Source organism: Ananas comosus, linkage group 12 (assembly GCF_001540865.1).
Source record: "Ananas comosus cultivar F153 linkage group 12, ASM154086v1, whole genome shotgun sequence".
Taxonomy (NCBI): domain Eukaryota; kingdom Viridiplantae; phylum Streptophyta; class Magnoliopsida; order Poales; family Bromeliaceae; genus Ananas; species Ananas comosus.
In genome coordinates, this window is record NC_033632.1 from 7,378,300 (window position 1) to 7,398,944 (window position 20,645).

Below are 20,645 nucleotides of genomic sequence, written 5' to 3' on the forward strand. Positions count from 1 at the left end.
ATCTCCTTTTTATAAAATGTTCTTATATTTATGCATGCTGCTCTTGATCGATTAAGAGTAGATTGAACTTGACAGGTATATAACCTAGCATGTAGAGTTTCTATTCTCTTTTATACCATGCCATTTTATTAGTAGCAGTTTTCATAAACAAGTAGGATGTTATATTGTGAACTTAGTGAACACGATAATGGCATTGAACATAAGAGAAAACTATAATGATGAACATAGCAAAATATAAGCTAAGCTATGGGGACTTGGTTGTAGAGGACATATGAACATGTGCTTGAACTCACAGCTTAACCTAGCATCAACTGGAAACCTTGGGTGTAAATTAAGAAATAAGCATTGGCATCGCTTGTTGGGGTCACAACCATACAAGCCAAGACTTCCCAAAAGAGTTATTGTGGGAGTAGTACAACCGCCCTTGACTCCTTATACCTTCACTTGGATAATACTACCGCACTCAGCCCCACGACTCTCCATGAGATGTTTAATATCGAATTAGAAGCAAACTAATAAGTGACCAGAGTTATATAAATGATTTAGGTTAATCATCCTTAAGCATTGGCGTCGTTATATCATGCTGGGCATATTGGCATCTTACTAGAGGCACAATAGTAGTGCATTTCTTCACGTCTCTATTGCAGTAGTAGTTCCGTTATTTACCATTCACCTCAATTAAACAAGTGAGCATTGAGCGCCACTTTGGGCAATAGCACCCACTGAAGACTTATTTTAAATTCTCATCACCTTATTGTTGTTACTTTTACAGAGCCATTCATTGTTGCTGAGGTGCATGATTGCGTCAAGAGCGTTATAAGCTAGATAGATCGTCCAAGAGTCAGTATAGGGAGTATTTTTTCAGAAGAACAATAAAGAAGTACAACTTTGGAGAGTGGTACATGGTATTGTAAAAAGCTTTAAAAAGTTAATTTTCTCCGATATTTTAATATATATATTCTCATAAGAGATGTATAAGTTAGTGCATGCTACCGCTTCGAGCAGGCATAGTAACCTTGCCTGGTCAGTGCCTATTACACGCACCCGAGTAAGTCCTTTAGGTCAGGTCTCGGGGCGTGACATTAAGCAATAGAGAAAACATCTAAGTCGATAACAACAAGAATGCCGCGAAGTCATTGAGTGATAAAGGGCTGGACGACACAATCACCGACGATTGGAGACACAGAAAGAGAGATCAAATGCTCATAAACATAGAGGTGGACGGCATTCGCTCACTACAAAAAACCATAATGAAAAAGAGGGACGAAATGCAACAGCCAACAAAGAGGGCAACAACGGGGACCGCAAGAGACAGAGAGAAGGCACAAAAAAATGAAAGAAAGAGAAACATATTTTTCTCATTTAGGTTAAAATATGAGAAAAGAAAAGAAGAGAAATGTAAAGCAGAGAACAAATGACTATCTATTACAGTCAATTTAGTGTTTCTCCAAAAGTAGACTAAAAAGAAGCTAAAATTTATTATCTCCACTTTTCCTTCATCCATCCAAACAACATGACAGAAAGTTCTATTTCTTCTATCTTCTCTTCTTCTTTTTCCTTTATTTTCTTTTCTCTTCTCTCCAATTCTCTTCATTGAAACAAGTATAAAGGTTTTAAACAGTTAAATAGCAGTAAACAAACATCAACAATTGGCGCTGAGGATACCAAAAGCATCAAAACTGAAATGGAGCAAGGCTCTCACTTTGCTAAATGGTGAAAGCAGCAAAAAGCTTAGTTTATCACCTTACATCGAATAACTGCTATAAGGAAAGCTTTTCCCTAACCAATCTCTTCTGAAACATCTTCTAGTCCTCTAATGACTATCAAAAGTAATAGACTGGAGCTAAGTCAGATAGACACATCGAGGAGAGACCAAACCCGACGGAAATTCAAATAACCTGAGCTTGAACATCAAAATCAGCCTCGAGATTTAACTTCCATTCCAGTACAAAACAGCTTGGCTCGATTTAGCTCAACCTTTTGGTTGCCCTAAAATCAAGCATTAAAGTAAATACTAAATGTTTGGTGCTTCTAACAAGAACAAGTGAGAAAGAGAGCGGTAAACAGACAGACAGAAAAGGTGGCAAACGGGAAAGGTGATGTTCAAGTGAAGAGCTTTCTATTGAAACTCTAGGTTTACCGTTCCAACCAGGATAGATACATTCCTTGCAAAGAAGAGCAAGAAGGCGGAAGTTTGTTCACAGCAGAAATGAGAGATTGGATAAGCTCCTCTATCTGACGCCTCAGCATGTACACCTCTTCAGCATGATTTCTTCTCGACCACTCCTCCACAAGCCTGCACCCAAAATATAAGCCATAAGGGCAATTTAATGTTGCTGTATTCTGTTAACTGGCGTTGCCCTCCCTACATGAGACTATAAATTGTGTAAAATGTTCTCACAGCTTAGATAAAAAGATGGGAAGGGTGACCTTTCGAACTAGTAATACTAGTTTGTTTCACATGATAACTACCCTCTCAGCTTATTGTCTAAAACAAATGCCATGCCGTGTATCACTGTTAAAATGAAACCTCACAAAAGAACAATGTCAAAGCCCTACCAATGATGCCGAAGTCCCTCATTTCTCAGTGGGCTAATGGGACTCAATTGTTATAAGGAACAAACTTCAGGGACCTAAGTGTAAGAAAACAAACTCTAAGGATGCAATTGAAAGCAAGGTTCATCAAAGTTAAAAGAGAGAAATTTGGAGTAACCATAGTTCATACTAATAGGTAGGCTGAGCATTCAATGTCTAGGTTTACAATAGTTTGTTTATATACAAGAATTTAATAAACCAAATGATTTGTACTCTATACAGAATGAATCTAATAATTTCTTTCTTCCCAAGGTTTTTCAATTAACTAGTCAACTGCCAATCATGAAGCAGAATGCATATCTTCTGAACAAGAATAACTTGCACAACAGACCGTACTACTCATGCAGTCAAAACGCTTTTCTATCCAGGCTTGCAACAGCTTAAATATGCAATGGAATTGTCATGACAAAAGTAAAAAAGATCTAGTTCGGCGAGTGCAAAATAGTCAAAAAAGAACTTAAAACGAAAGAAGAATAAAGCACACAAGAAATTTACGTAACTCAACCACTGACCTACGTCCACAGACGAAGACGGGCTTTTTTTGCATTTAGTCCCTCAGAAAAAACAAATTTCAACAAATAACCCCACAAAATTTATATTTGCAAGATTGGCCCTATCCCCGCCACGCAAGCGCCACATGAGCGTGGGAGTCTAAATTAAGTTGAACACGGTGAATCATTCATCATGTTTAAATACAGTAAATGGTTCACCGTGTCCTTCCTAAAACCCAAGCCCCAAATATTATTTAATACGAGGATAGGAAAATAATGGAACACGACGAACCCACCGTGTTTGGACACGATGAATGGCTCACCATGTTCAACTTAACCTACACCCCCATCCACGCTCACATGGCGGGGATAGGGCTAATCTTGCAAATATAAATTTTTTGAGACTATTTGTAGAAATATAAATTTTTTGGGGCTATTTGTGGAAAAAAAAATTTCTGAGGGGGCTAAATGCAAAAAATGCCCCGAAGACTATAGACTTTTGTTATAATTAAATACGAGTACCAAAAATACCTTTGAAAGAAGACCCTACAGCACCTAGCTTAGAGAACTTCCATGCAAAATAAAATCTCCAATATGCGGCCCAGCTCAAACTCACGGCATTATGCTAGCTCTATATGCATTAACTCAATTAAACTCGAATCCGGGGAAGTAACAAAAATCAGAGTAGGACTCAAAAATGCAATGGCCAATCCTTTGCTGCCTACAAGTTAATTATGCTCCTCTTACAAGCACAGCAGACACTGTCTACCATCGTATATGAACCCACTCTAAATCTGACTTTATTTTCAATGGAGTTTAGGATAGTTACAAATCACAACATGTCCCAACAAAATTTAGTTTAATTTCACTAAATGAAATTTCGTGCCGCAACACAGTTGGTCAGCTTCAAAAATTCGGGGCACATCTAACAAAAATACCCCAAACAAAAATAATGCATTCATGGGAGTCCCATTACAGTTTATTTTATCTAAGATTTTTTACTACCTCATTACCCTGGTTGGACCTTCGCCATACGTGCTGCTTCCGTATGTGCTGCTTCAACCATGACTAGACCCTAACAATAGGTTTTTTGCTAAAATCTTCTCAATAGCTTCCTGCTACAGCAGAAGCAGAGTCTCCCAAAGTACGGTAGTGAAGCTACCCTCGAATCCAAGTCAAATGGACTCAACTATTCAACAAGCAGACAATAAGCAAAACAAAATTACATGAGCAACACATACCTTGAGTCATCTTCTGATACAGTAGTGCTACAGCCTGAAAACAAGAGCTTAACAACAGGTTGAAGATCTGCTGCACAAAGTGGCCTATTAGCATCATTTTCAAAGCAATAGCCAGTGGAATACCAAGCCTTTGAACTTAGGAGAACCAATTGCAGCATGGGATCTTTGGATTGCACATCCCTTACAACTGTTCGAAATGAAATTTCATCTTCAGCGCTTTCGAGTAGCAGATTTACAAAGACTCTTTCCAGAGTATGTTTCCTGCACCAGAAGAGCTAAGTCAGTCAGTCAAACATTTTAGGGCTCCTTCGCATATATGCCCTTGCAAATACGCCCTTGCAAATATGTGAAATTGTGTCAATTCTCCAGTAATGTTGGTAGATGCATGTGTCCAAGAAAGGTTTGCTTTTACGACCACACACCCCTACCAACATATTTGTCCAAAAACGGCTTTGTCATTTAATACACCCAGCAGAGCCATGAACGTAAATACACACGGAATAGGGCAGGCATGCAAGTACCAACTTCACTGGGGAGTTTTCGAATCTGCATATATGCGAATAAAAAGTGCACTTTATTATCATACGAGATTCTCATTATGCAAGACATACTTACAGACAATGAGTAGGGCCAGTAGGCTACCAGAAACTAACCTGAATACATCATGAATTCCACCAGCAGGAATGCCAGTAGAAATATAGCACTTAAAAAGCCGAATCCCACAATCAACTGGAGCTTTTGAGCTTTTCGAAGAAGGGTATGACCCAAGAGACGATGAGCAGTTTTTACAAAAAAACTCAGTCCACTCCACATCATTTGAAAGGTCGAAGGTTCTAATAACAAATCCACCACCAAGAAATGGATTCTCATTTACCAATTTCCGATTACTTTGAAACACCAAATTAGATGCAATTTTCTCATTCATTTTAGTTGCAATTGAAATATCATGACAGGTTTTCTCACTATATTTACTGTCAGAACAACAGTGGCATGGGCCTACATTGATGTCACTACCGCTCTCTACCAAGATAGGTTCAGCCACATCATAAGTCTCATTGTTCTGTTCAATGATACTGTAATGGCCTCCTTTTCGATTAACGGAACCACCTCCAGGCACTAAATCGTCTATTTCGTTCCCTAAATAATTTTCTAAGATTTCTTGAAACTTATGACCCTCAAGATCATTCTGACCCTCAAGATCATTCTGAGAGATGATAACTGAAGCAGCATCAAGAAGAGCGGTTCCTTCTGAACAATAGTGAGAATTGATGTATTCAGACACGAGTTTCTCACTTGCACCTGCAAATGAGCAGCAACAGTTGCCAAACCAATTGTCAGCCACCTCTCGCCAGTTTGACGACGGCATTTCCACAATGCAGCTGAAAGAAAGATAATCTTTACAGTCATTTGATTGGCTGTTGACAGAAATAATCAGAACAAATTTGTAAATTAAGTGTTAATAGTATAGAAAGTTAGAGGTTTACGCTATTCAGTCTAACAATAATTACTGCCCTAAAGGGACAAGGAAGTTATTTCAGTTGGATCAGTTTCCATTCTGCAATTTGAGAACCAAATAAACCGAACAGAAAATAAGTTAATACATGTAAGCCATAAGATGATGACCCAACTGCTCCAGTAATTGACCAGTACATCTGTCAGGCCAAAAGCTTTAACGGACTTCAAATTAGATGGATAGAGTAAATCAATATCACGACTGAATAAAACAACAGAATGGAACCAAATAATTTGTATTTCGATTGCTTCTGTTTGTGTCCAGGATTTGCTTCAGATTAGCTTACAAGAAAACCCCAAAAAAACTGAGCCAAACCAATAAATGGACACCCCTAAATCAAGTAAAGATGAAAGAATTTTAATTTGTAAATGCTAAAGGAAGCAGAGAATTTAAGGGCCTGTTGGATGTATGAATATCTTGCTTAGCGCATCTCTTAATCTTGTAGTATTTAGTGGTAAGGAGTATGATCTACTGCCTGCAATTAATTAGACAATTAAATTAAACATCTCTACAAATTTATGTAGATGTCGTCTAACTAATCGGATCCTTGCCCGTGATCATCTCACCCTGCCTGAAATTTCTAATTTGATGATAGACAAATATTGTAAGTCACTACTGAGCAAGTAAACAGAAATAACTGCAATAAATAACACTACAAGCTACAACATCAGCAGATACATGCGCCCAAATCAAATACCCCGCTCCAACGCCAACGAGATACTTGACTCCCACACCACTACAGCAAGGCTCCCGCACAGATCTAACTTCAATGTCCACATGTCGACTCCAACATCCGCATGGATACCACGTGCCAAACAAAAAAAAAGTAACTCAACTTACTTACATTCTACCATTTCAATGCATACAATCAACTAGGTTACTTGCTTTTAATGCCTCGAAAAGTCCACAATCTCAAGCCGATCGACCCCACAAAATCCCATCCGAATTTTCAAGACCAATCCAACAGCATTTCAGTTGCCAAAATCCGAGTTACAAAAAAAAAAAAATGGTTATGGCCAATTTATGTTTCAATCCCTGAATCGAAAATCTGTATTTATAGATCACTCCCTAATCCCAATTGGGCTCCCATTAGACCCAAGCTCCAAGATTACTAGGCCTAGGCTCTCTATTGAGGTGATATATATTGTTTGCGGGTATCAAAGCAGATGGCAAATAGCAGACGCCATAACAGCCACTATGAACCCATGCGGGATTCATAATAAATTATTTAAATGTTTATATTCTCAATTGCATTTGTATTTACAATGACATACTATTAGTTCCAAATATAAAAGTATAACACTCTTAATTTCTCCACATTTATATTTCAAGTATCTTCTACATAGTATAGTGAGTACTTAGTATAGTGATCCTTCGTAGATGCAGTGATCCTTAACGGCCACCAATAAACTTGTGTTGTTGTTGTTATAATGCTTTTCTTTTCTCCCTACATGAATAAAATCATAATTTTCTCATTTGATGCTTGTAAGAAATATAATTGAATAGTTCCTCCGGTACCCAAAAAATTCTTTATTTCTTCTATTAGGATAATTTTTAAAAATTTTAGTGATTTTAGGCCTGAACTGACTAACTTAATCTTTAAAAAACTGAGATTTAAACTGAACCCGCTTTTTATCCTGGCGGCCTCTATGATTCCAATCCGCTATATTCTGTTTTCAATATTACAACGTAGCGTTTAACAATTAAACCACTATAGCGGCCGCTATTTAGAACACTGTTCTGTATATTCCAGTCCAAAAAATAAAGCACAACTTAAAGTTAATTGGCTATATACTGGCCCAGCCCAAAACTTTTTTTTTTCCTCTTTCTTCCTTGATCCCCTTTTTCTCCCAATCGACCATAGCCCCCACCCAGGGTGGTAAGATGCACCACTCTCCTCCACCCCTCTGCCTCTGCCAAGAAATAACGCCCATCACCTTGCGGCCATAACGACAACCTATGTAGTGCAACAAGCCAACAACAGAGTGTACAGACAGAGAGAGATGAGGACAAAAAAGAAGAGGGAAAGTAGAAGATGAAGAAGAAAACCTCACCGTCAATCCCTTAACATACATATATCTTTATATATAGAGAGAGAGAGTCTGGCTATGGTGATTTTAAAAGCACCAAGTACTTGGTGCTTGTAAGTTTCTTACCGATAGATCTACCCCTTGGACCATTTCTACCCGTTAGATCATACTATTCAACCAACCACCCACTCGACCCTAGGAGATTACTATCATCCTAATTGCACACTCCTTAATCCAAGGGCCGAAAACCTACAAGCACCAATGACTTGGTGCTTTCAAAAGCATAGGAGCTAAATTCATATATATATATATATATATATATATATATATATATATATATATATATATATATATATATATATANTATATATATATATATATATATATATATACGAGTCCAACTACGATGCTATCAATAGCCCCAAGCACTTAGGACTACCAAGTTTTCCGCCGTTAGATCTACCCCTTTGACCATTTCCACCGCTTAGATCATATTATTCCACCAACCACCCACTAAACCCTAGGGGATCACTATCATCCTAACCGCACATTCCTTCATCTAAGGGCCGAAAGAGCCTACCGTTAGATTTAACCCTTTGATTATTTTTATCCGTTAGATTATACTATTCAACCAACCATCCACTCAACCCTAGGGGCCCACATCATCCTACCGCACATTTCTCAATCCAAGGGCTAAAAAATCAATAGCACCAATAGCTTGGTGCTATTGATAGTATTCCAACCTAGTTATATATATATATATATATATATATATATATATATAGAAAGAGTACAACTACTCTACTTTCGAAAGTACAAGGGTCTCCGTACTTTCGAGTTGTTTTAATGATGGATATCCGATTCGACGATCAGCTCCATTAGACATAATCTACACTATTGGACAATCTAGAAACCAAATTTCATAATTTTTCGACATTATTTGCCAAGTGATCAAAGGATCTTAAAAATGACTATCTTAATGGCCAATATTGTACGTTTGTAAGTTCAACGATTTAGAACAATCCAAATTAGATGAAAATTTAATAGAAAATTTTATTTACCATCGAGAGCAAGAACATTTCTTTCGATCTGAAATGTAAGTTTTCTACCACTTTTTTTTATGATTTTTATTTTCAGCTATTTATTTTTGGACTACTTGTTCACTAGGGAAATGAAGTCGAAAACTTTATGAAATTTGATTTTTAGATAGTTCCAATACAATAAATCATTTATAATGGAGCTAAACGTCGCATTATTGAAAACAACTTGAAAGCACAGAGGCCCATGTGCTTTCGAAAACATAGCAGCCTCTCTCTCTCTCTCTCTCTCTCTCTCTGTAACACCCCAATAGTCTCACATCGGGTGAAAAATTAATTCTGATTAGAATATATGAGGCTTACACGCTAGTAATAATAAATGAGCTTAAGCATTTCAGGCCGGTGGTTTAGACCCAATGAGTTATTATTGCTAACGGGTCGGGTCGTTCCAATTGGTATCAGAGTCGAATACCAGCCGGAAGTGTGAAAGCTAAGTGCTATGCGGGGCAAAGTGCTACACCAACGGATTTAGTGGGAGCCATCTCTTGAACCCGTAGGAGCCACCTCTAGAATCTCACATTGCCTGGTAATTCTGGTCTGCATCTGTGTTCTGGTTTGAACACGGCGAGGTCGTCAGGGTTTCTAAACAGGGGGAGTTTGTAATGCCCCAATAATCCCGCATCAGATGAAAAATTGATTCTGATTAGAATATATATGGCCTATATGCTAGTAATAATAACTGGACTTAAGCATTTTGGACCGGTAGTTTAGGCCCAACGAGTTATTGTTGCTAGCGGGTCGGGTCGTTATACACACACACTCTCTCTCGCTCTCTATTATATACATCATGCCTAAAATTTAATGAACTTGTGTTCTAAAATTATAACCTATTCTAGCATATGTGATTTACAATATTTATAAAAATTATTTGCAAAAAATTATGTTTTAAAAAAAATTTATTACCAAGAGATCAAGTTAATGTTGCCACATCTTTTAAACAATATATTTCTTATTTTTTTTAGTTTTAGATGTTTAGATTTATTGTTAGTTTGAGATAAAGGTTAATTAGTTTAGGATGTCTTTTTGGTTGTAATCGTTAGGGTTTAGTTTTTTATGGTTTAAACAGATTAGGATGGGAATTATCTTATACATAAGGATAAAATTAATGTCAATTTGGACTAGATTGAGCTCAAAAAAAAAAAAAAAAAAAAAAACAACACTCTACCATTCTAATGCATCTTGAAAAGTTATCTATGTCATTTGATTCCAAAGGCGGCAATCTTTATCTAATAAAGATTACGATAGAAAAAAAAAAATCTACTAAAGTAATTAGAAGAAGTTAAGATCTAAGTGGAACAATAAGATAGTCAAAGTTTTGTCAAATCCGATTCAGTTGCTGATATGTATTGGATGCTAAATTTTTGTTACCGTATCTGCTAACCATGGTTTGGATGTGATCGGATATTTTTTTTCCGATGTCGATTATAGATTTGGTTTATATTTGGATATCAAGCTAATAATATATACTAATATGCACATATAGAAATGAATCAAAATTATCAATGCTAAAATTTTACACTCGTGCTCAAAAATTTTATATACTCAATAATAAAATATAAGATTTTACCAATATAAATATAATTGCAATATGAAGCTCGAAATAATATAAATGAAAAACACAATAAAACACATTTTCCCACAACAAGCAATTAAATCCTACTTTACCTCCCCCACAAATATCAATTAAGTTGCCATTATCTACCCAAAAAAGTAATTAAGCCCTCCCTTATATCCCCACATCAGCAATTAAAACTATTTAGCATTTTTATTTATCAAATAAAAAAAAAAAGAGCTCGATTTGATTTGATAAACAAAAGTTTAAAATTTTTCTTCATATGTCTATCTTATTAAAACTTTATATGTCTAAACCTTTTCTTCAATTTGATAAATAAACTTTCTAGTTTTTTTTTTATTGCTAATGTACGTGTGGGAAAGAAGAAGTGTTTAAATTCGAATTTAAATTAAAAGTCAAAATTTAAACTCAAGTTCAAAGTCAAAATATAAAATAATATGTAAATTCAAATATAAAACTTTTATTAAAACTAGTGGAAGTGCGCGTGCAATGCATAGTATATACAACAAAAAATAAAATTTTTAAAAAAATAGTTTTATATACGAATTTTAATATCTTAACGATTTTTTTATTTGAGTATAATCATATAATATGACAAAATGGAAGAAAGGGTCCCAACTTTGAAGCTAGCGCAAGTGGCAAAGAGCTTGATAGTTAGAGGCCAACCATCACTAGCGCAAGCAACAAACTACTTGATGTTTGATATTCGAAGTCCAACATTCGAAGCCTATTTGTTTTACATATTCAGCTCAGTTCATTTCTAAAAAAAGTGAACAAAGTGGATAGCATGGAACTATTCTCTTAGTCCCCATTTGGTTCGGAGATAAAACGGGGATAACAAAAGTTATTTTCATTATTCCGCCAAATGTGGCAATTTTGGCCGGGAAAAAATATTCCAGTCACAACTAGCTACTCCGAGTTATCCTGAAATAGATTGACACCTTTTTGGTGGAATAATACTATTCCAAAGTTTAATTCCATCCTTTATTAATATTATAAATTGAATTACGTTAAATTATGCAAATATAATATATTATATATTATAATGAATTGTTTTATTATAAAATTATTCATTGTACTATATTAATACATATTATTTCTACTTAAATATTATAATAAATTATATTTAAATATTATAATAGATTACTTTTATTAATTTAAGTTGAAGAAGAATTTGGAAAAAGAATATATTATTTTCATAATAAATTATTTTTACTAAATCATATTTTATAATAAATTATTTTTATTAAATAGTATAATAAAATATTTATATTAAATTATTTTTCTAATAAATTACTTTATTAAATCCAGTGTTTGAAAAGGTGCGCCTCAACGCCTAGGGCGCAAGGCGCAGGTCTCAGCGCCTCAGAGTGAAGTGCGCGCCTCAAACGCGTCTCGTGATATTTACATTCAATGTGTCTAGGGTTTGGATTTTCGGGTTTTTTGGGATTTTTGAATATATTTTAAAATGTTAAGAAATTGAAAAAAAAAATCCTAATTTGAACACTTTCGTCCTCTTTTCTATTGGTCGTTCTCTCTTCCACCCCCTAATGGCAATAAGTAGCAGCGGTAAGAAACAAGAAACAAGAAACAAGAAACAAGAAACAAGAAGCAAGAAGACCCAACAAGCACTTTAAAGTTGAAAGTTGAAACATAATTTTTTTCTTTTTAGTTTGAGAACATTTATACATATGATTTCTTTGCTTTTTATGGTTATTTTGTTTTTGTATGGCTATTTTGAAATTTTAATGTAAAACATTCATTTAAATTAGGCATGTTAATAGTATTTATTTTTATTAGATGTGCGTCTCACCTTCTTGAAGCACACATCTCGTGGTGCGCCTCGCACCTAGGCTCCAAAAGGCCTTTGCGCCTTTTTGCGCCTTACGGCTTTTCAAATACTGATTAAATCATATTTTATATCAAATTCGACGATCGATTTTTTCCATTATCCTCTACTATGCCATAAAATTAACCAAACGCAATTTAGATTATTTCTCAAAATAGCAACATTACTAACCAAATAGAATTTTATTTTTATTTCTGACTATCCCGGAAGAGTAAGCTATTTCATGGATAAAAAAAAAAATCCAAAATTCATTATCTTGGAACCAAACGGGGCCTTCGGAAAAAAAGAAAAAAAAAAAAAGGAACAGCAAAAACTTTCGAACATCTAAGCCACAACAAAATCTCATTTATCATCCATTCATCTCACAATATTGCATTTATAACATTCATTAATTTTCTAAAATTCGAATCCAAATTCAAAATTTATCTTGCAGTAGTTAAATTTCTCAATCTTGGGATTATTTAAGCATTAAGTAGAATATTTGAAGAATCGCAATATTTGTTCCAAGAAACTGAAATATACTAGTAGAATCTAATGGAATGGGTTCCAGGTTCAAATTCCCTCGCAGTACTTTGAGAAGGATCAAGACAAAAATAGTTGTGGAAGTTTGCTGGCCTCATTTTATAAACATGTGTACACATATGTAGCTCACACAATGGTGCCCAAAAAAAATCTGAATGTATGCATATCTTTTTGCTCAACAACTTGTCATAAAAGAAGAATATCATAAGAGTCTCAACTTACCTACCTTAAAGGTTGTTTTGTCAACTTTGTTGAACAAGTATTGCAGTAAAAATCAACCCCGCCAGAAGAAATGCTCTTTAAATCTGCACTCACGTATCAATCCCCAATAAAAACCTTCAGAACTCGAGCAATTAGGAAAATCAATATAAATGTACAAGAAGGAAATAGCACCACATCAGGATCATATGCAATACATGCTTTTTAATGGAGATTAGAATGAGTAACCAATTAAATGATAGCCTCCAATAAGTTACAAAAGATATGCAAGCACAAGAGAAATTATTATACCATAACAGAAACAACTGTTATGACATTGAATTTACCACCATTTGAGGGAAAGAGAAGCGTTATGGCAGGAATTGATCTAACATAGACTTCTCAGTGGTACTATAACGAGCGTCAATAACACCAAAAGGTAGAATACTATCTCCGCCACTTTGATTCATCTTCTTCTCGGACTTTTCATAAGTGCTACATTTACTGATACAATTGATTGATGAATGAGCAAGGATTGTCATGCCATTGGCACAACTCATGCCAATGTGCCATCAGCATGGAACAACATAGCGGCAAGCCTAGCTGTTACGATATGTTTAGTATCTTATGGAATATTATGATACTGTATATTATTATTATATATAAAGTAGGATTATATGGTACGTAATCCTAGTTGTAATATTACTATAGTAGGCAATGTTACTACAATAAAGCTATCTCTTGTACTATATATTATTATATTTTCAACAATTTAACCTAAGAGGGTATACTCTTTTGCCCTTCTTACATGGTATTAGAACGGAAACCCTAATTTGGGGATATATCGATCCATAGCCACCATCCCTCACAAATCTTACCTTCTATTCTTTTCCCTTTGGTGTTTTATCTCCCCTTTTCCTTGGACTTATATCTCCCCATTACAATACTACTACAGTACTAGTGCTACAGTACCACTACAGTACCAGTGTTACAGTATGGCTACAGTATTGGTACAGTACTGTTACAGCAGTGCTAAAGTGCTTCTGCTACAGTAATTTCAGCCTATTGTGATTCCTCTTTGCTCTTCTGGTGCCGCTCGGACTGTCCTAGTGCCGCTCGCTGGTTGCTCGTGTTGCTCTGTACTTTCTCTGGTGCCGCCCAACCATCCTGGTGCCGCTTGGTCCTTTCCCTGTACAACTAGTTTGATAGAAATCAGGTTCTTCCTTTTTCTCATCCGTTACATTCCAATTTATCTTTTTTTTATATCTAGTGGTGGATCCTTCTATTAAGGTGGCAAACATGTCTTCTTCTATCTCAAATTTGCCAGTTGTTAATATCAAAACTCTCATACCACTAGAACTCACTGATTCCACAAATCTTGTGTGGAAATAATTCTTTCTTAATGTTTTAAAAAGTTTCGGTGTTGCATCACATGTGAATGGAATTAGTGTTGTGCCTTCTCAGATTATCGATACTACTAATAATAAGGTGGTTATAAATCCCGAATATTTAAGTTGGGAAAGGGAAGATACTACTATACTTTTATGTTTTCATGCCACTTTATCCCTTAGCATATTACAAATGGTAATTTCTAGGTCACTTAAAACTGCATATGATGCTTGGAGAATCATTGAGGCATATTTTCTTGATAAGACTACTTCCACAGCTTTTTTCTCTAAAGTCTAAATTGCGGAGCATCAAGAAAGGTTCAATGAGCATGAATGATTACATGCAAAAGATCAAGTCGATTGGTGATACTTTTCAAGCTATTGGTGAAACTGAGTCGGACCATAATTTGGTCATGACTATTCTTCTAGGGCTACCAGAAGAATATCGAGGTTTTAGTAGTGCTCTAAACACACAGAAATGAGCCCACTTTTGAACAACTTCATCCCCTCTTAATGCAAGAAGAAACGAAAGTCCAACGTCATACTAGTGTGACGATATCCTCTACTATTCCCAGTATTGACGGTGAAGCTCTTTATGCCAATCGTGGACGCGATAATCATAGAGGCCGTGGAGGTAGATATCGTGGAGGCCAAGGACATCGTGGGAGACATAACTCTGGTCGTGGATCTCCTAGAACCTACTCACATCCTTCAACAACCTTATACTCCGAATCACCAACCTTATATTCCAAAGTCTGGCACACAATATCAGATCTATGGCAAGTTCAGTCATTCTGCCCTCCAGTGCAGACAACGCTTCAATCATTCCATTATTACAGATGATGTTCCTCAAACTTTTGCTGCTATGAATCTTCATGAACCCGGTGAGAAAGTATGGTATCCAAATACCGAAGCATCTAATCATATAACCGCACATTTTGGTATTCTCTCCTCTTCTAAACCTTATAGTGGGCACAAAAAAATTCTTGTTGGTAATAGAAATTTATTTGATATTACTCGGATGGGTGAAACTCACTTGAATACATCCTCTAATTCTTTTGCTCTTAAAAACGTCCATGTTGTTCCTTCTATAAAGAGAAATTTACTTTTTAGTGCATCAGTTCTGTAGTGATAATAATTCTCTTTTCGAATTTAACTCTCCTAGTTTTTTGTGAAGAACAAGAAAACCAGGACGGAGCTTCTTCGATGCCCTATTTCAAGAACATCACTCTATCCACTTTCCTCTAACGTTGCAAGTGCAGAAAATAAGCAACAGCTAGCTATGGTTGCATCTAGGTTTAGCGGAGATATATGGCATAGACGGTTAGGTCATCCAAGTTTTCCTGTTCTTTCTACATTTATTAAAAACAATAAAATTATTTTTGATTCTTCTTTGAAATTATCTGTTTGCAATACTTGTAATATGAAAAAACATGTTAAGCTCTCGTTTCATGATTCAGAATCTCAATCTGCATTTCCTTTTCATATTGTTCATTCTGATGTATGGCAATCACATGTTCCTTCTGTTTCTGACTACAAATATTATGTTATTTTTATTGATGATTACTCTCGGTTTTCTTGGCTTTACCTTTTAAAATCTAAACACAAAGTTTTTGACAAATTTCTCGAGTTTAAGACAATGGTTGAAAACATATTTCATAGTTCAATCAAAATTTTTCAATCCGACAATGGTACTGAATTGGTGAATGACAAATTTTCTACTCTTTGTTCACAACATGGAATTGTTCACAGATTCTCTTGTCCTTCACTCCTCAACAAAATGGCCTCGCTGAGAGAAAGTATAGGCATTTATCTAACATTGTTAGGAGCCTGTTGTTTCAAGCTTGCTTACCTCCTCAATTTTGGGCTGAGGCCATTCAAGCTACCATCTTTCTTGTGAATCTAATTCCTTCTTACTATTTTGAAAGGACAATCGCCATATAAAATTCTGTATGGTTGTGTTTCCCCTGACTTACAACTTGTTAGATTTTTTGGATATTTGTGTCATTCCGATGTTCAGGACATTGCAGCTCACAAGTTCTCTCCCCATTCTCTTTCTTGTATCTTTTTGAGACATTCTGATAAATATAAATGTTTTCGCTATCTCTATCCAAGCACTGGTAAAATTTTTATTTCTCGCCATGTTACTTTTATTGAACATGTTTTTCCTTACTCTTGTCTTTCTAAATTCTCTTCTTCTCCTTCCTCCTCTATTTCAAACTTTCAAATGTTTCAAAATTTTCTTTCTAATCCTCCCTTGCTGGGTGAGAGTCCATTTACTATTGATGCAATCTCTGGCTTCTCCTTCACACACCCCTCTACTGACGTTGGTTCACAAATGCCTATTTCACGCCCCTCTACTGACGTTGGTTCACATATGCCCTTCTTACACGAGTACTAATGTCAACACAATCAACTAGGCACATCAACACACATTAGCACATATTTTCTTCTCAAATCTTCATTAAAAAAAAAAAAGTTTTTAGAGGTGTTTAGTTGTCTCTGATGGCTATAAAAATGGCTTAAATGATACATATCACACTATTTGGTAAGATAGATTCATAAACACCATAATAATTGAAAAGGTTATTTTCCATATTATAAAAGTACATGCAAGAAAACAAAATTAAAGCCATAACAGGTTTAAAAAAATAGAATAAACCAATGCTATAGGTAAATTCTCTAGATCTCAAATGATTACAAAAAAGAAAAATTCTGGGCTATGAGGACTCTCGGCCACATGGATAGTTCAATGTGCTCATCAGCGCCTGATCCGAAGATGTGGATCATCCACTGAAAGATTAAAATTGTACTTTTATACTAAAACTCGGTCTCATTACACAAGAAAAGACACTAATGGCTCCAAATGGTAGTAATAAAATCTACACATTTCAACAAAAGAAAAAAAAAAAAAAAAAGCTTTCTAAACATTTTCCCTTACCCAAACCGTAAACCCTAAACATTTTCACCNCCGCCCCCAAAAAAAAAAAACCCTAAACGTCCGGGGGGAAAAAACCACTATTTCAATATGCTAGCACAAACCTCTGCCACACGCCAGCCAGCTCAACACAATACAGTACAGTTTTTAACATAGGGGCGACACAAGCAATCCTTATGTACAAAATATTAACACATAATACTAATCCTAAAGAAATACGCTTTTATGTGCCATAAGGATCTTTTCTAGCCCAGCTAGAGTTATTTAACTGACAAAATTTTCTCTTAAAGCCCTTCCAGCAACAGTGGTCTTGAAAATAGGATCTAAAATTCTTTTAAATTTTTTTGTGAATTTCTAAATTTTTCTTTCTTGAATTCTTGTAATTTTTTGAGATCTTTCAAAATATAAAAATTTTGAAATTCAAATTATGAACATAAATAAAAATGAAGAGAGAAATGACGAGACAATAAAGAAATAATAATCAGGGCTTACTCCTGAACGAAACTCACTTTGAGACTAGACTCACTCCAAGGTGATGCTTGCGCAAATAGGATATTGTTGCTGCAAAAGCTCTATACAAATTTTAATTAGTTCAAGATTATATTCCATTATAATACAAAAGGGAGGCTTGAGGCCTTATTTACAATAGTTCCTAATCTAATAACAATTCCTAATCCAATAACACTAAACTGACTTAAAAAATAAATAAAAAGAAATCAAAAATCCTATTATATATTGAACTCTAATTAAATCCTAATTCCCAAAAAACAGAATATTAAAATAAATCTCTTCATGTGTAGATATATTCTCATATGGTAATAAAACTAAATTCTCCAAACATAGATTCACCTTCAGATGGTAATCTCATATTCCAAATAAGGTAAGAAGTACTAATTCAGTTCGAAACCAAAATCAGTATTTAAGGCCCATCGGATTGAGCCAATGGGTCCAACCAATTGGCTCAGTTGGTCCCACATCATTGGGCTCAAAAATTCATTTCAGTTTTGCAGAACAGCAAATGCTCCAGGCGTGTCTTTTGGTGTTAACCACTAAACAAATGCTCCTCAGAGTAAAAAGGAGTTCTATGGGGCAAGCCTATCACATCATTGGGCTCAAAAATTCATTTCAGTTTTGCAGAACAGCAAATGCTCCAGGCGTCACTTTTGGTGTTAACCACGAAACAAATGCTCCCCAGAGTAAAAAGACGTTCTATGCGGCAAGCTTATCACAATCACAATCTTCTTAAGCTAATGGGAACAATCAAAAACCAATAACAAGGGAACACTTAAAAATTATACCTAATATTATTGTTTCTAAGATGGAAAGTAGAAACATTTTCTAAAATCATTTGGCATAGTTGAAGGATTGTCTAGGTGTAGAGAATTCGGAGTTTATAGGGCATCAGAAGCTTTTTAGTGTTGACAATAACACATAAGCATTCACTTGTTTAATGAATAACTTCTTTTTTTTTCAATTTCTCTCCATCTCTAATCTCTGTACTATGAATTAAATTTCGATAATCAACTTCCAGTATCTCATTTATAGACTAGATTCTACGTAGATACAAATTCTTTTTTACTTTCCAATTTATAGTATTGACCACTAGAACCTAAAAATATGTTCATCTAGTAATATCTCCGGGCATAACATTCCAACCCTGATCATAGGAACTAATCATATCAAATCAAATATTTTTATATGATATTTTACTTACTCCAAGATTTTCGCCCCACCAAAAGGGTTTGATCTCAGACTTCTTTAGCTAGTCTCCTAATGGCATCCATATTTGTTTGATTAGACAAGATGATGAACTTCAAACAAAACACCTACCAAGTTTTTAGTTCATTCATTTCCAAATTTCAGAATTATCGCCAAGAATGCTGCATAATTATGTGCAAAACTACTAGTGCAACTTATAATGAAGGCACAATATCTCCTAGCAATAAGACTTACATAGTCAGCGGACCAGTTAAAATCAACATGAGAAAAGTGATAATTAACACTTTGGATTTTGGATAAGCTTACACCCAACCCTCCCCCCTCCCTCGGCAGCCCCACCACCGCACCACCCCCTACCCACCCACAGAAAGAAAAAAAAAAAAAAAAANATGAACCCACAGAAAAAAAAAAAAAAAAAAAAAAAAAAAATCCCCAACTTAAAAAATTGATTCACCCCTTGCACCATTATACCCAAACAAATTACTAGTCACTTCTTCCACTTTGTTCCTACATTCATTTCTTTAGGTACGACAACTGAACTATCAATTGTGCCTACTCACACTAAGTTTATGCCATCAAATAAGCCCTACTCCATGCCCTCAAGTTTATAGAAAATCTATGATTTCAGATATTAAAAAAGAAGCCCAATAATAGTCAAACTTCAACAAAAAGGCCACAATTCAACGGGAAAAGGAGCTTAAAATATCTGAATTTACTCAACTCACCATCATTCATCGAGAGCAGAACCTGATCATAATCTGAAGACCCCATTACATCCCGATCCGAATCAAGCGCACCTCGGAACTCCTTAATCAGCGGGTGATCCACGGGAACGATGAGAGCCAGCTTGATCTCAAAATGATCGCTCTTCGCCACGCACTCAACCGGGCACCCGGGATCGATCAAAACCCTAGGGACCGGAACCCTAAGAACAACCTGTCGACCGACCGCCGCCGCCGATGACGCTGGAGCTGGTGCTTCGAGGTCGAGGAAGGAGACGAGGAGGAGGGACTCAACAAGGCAGAGGGAGGCACGGAGGTGAGAGCAACAGGGTAAGGGGTCAGTGGAGCCGGGGGAGCGAAAGAGGTAAAGGCGGAGCGTGGGGGTGTGCGCTAGCGTTTCCCACGTGAAGCGCCATTGTTTCTTCGTCGTCGTCATCGTCATCGTCATCGTCGTCGTCGTCTTCTTTCTCTCGCTAGGGTTCGGATTTGGGGTTGCCTCCTCTTCTTCCTGGTGAAGCGCCATGACCTGCTAGGCTGCTACTATGGTTTTGGCGACGAAGGAGAGAGAGAGGGGACTGTTACCTCTTCGGCTTTTTTTGCAATTTGGCCCCCGGAAAAATTTTATTTTAAAAATAGCTCCGATAAATTTATAATTACAAAAATAGTCCTATTCCTACCACGCAGGCGCTACGTAAGCGTCATTCGGGCGGGCTGGGTGGCGTGTCTGGCAAGTTGAACACGGTAAACCATTCACCGTGTTCAAACACGA

The 20,645-nt window shown here is 36.0% G+C and overlaps 1 protein-coding gene across 2 annotated transcripts; it reads right to left on the reverse strand.

The window, feature by feature from the left end:
- On the reverse strand, positions 1,525-20,445 carry LOC109718372. Of its 2 annotated transcripts, XM_020244576.1 has the most exons (6): positions 19,880-20,443; positions 13,138-13,216; positions 4,981-5,706; positions 4,328-4,588; positions 2,141-2,296; positions 1,525-1,989 (listed from the first exon to the last, which is right to left on the reverse strand). In XM_020244576.1, exons 1-6 carry the CDS (start codon positions 20,397-20,399, stop codon positions 1,968-1,970), a joined length of 1,764 nt encoding a protein of 587 aa, XP_020100165.1. In that variant the 5' UTR covers positions 20,400-20,443; the 3' UTR covers positions 1,525-1,967. The 2 variants fall into 2 exon arrangements, with proteins under 2 accessions (XP_020100165.1, XP_020100166.1); XM_020244577.1 differs by lacking the exons at positions 1,525-1,989; positions 2,141-2,296 and having other exon boundaries at positions 4,482-4,873; positions 19,880-20,445.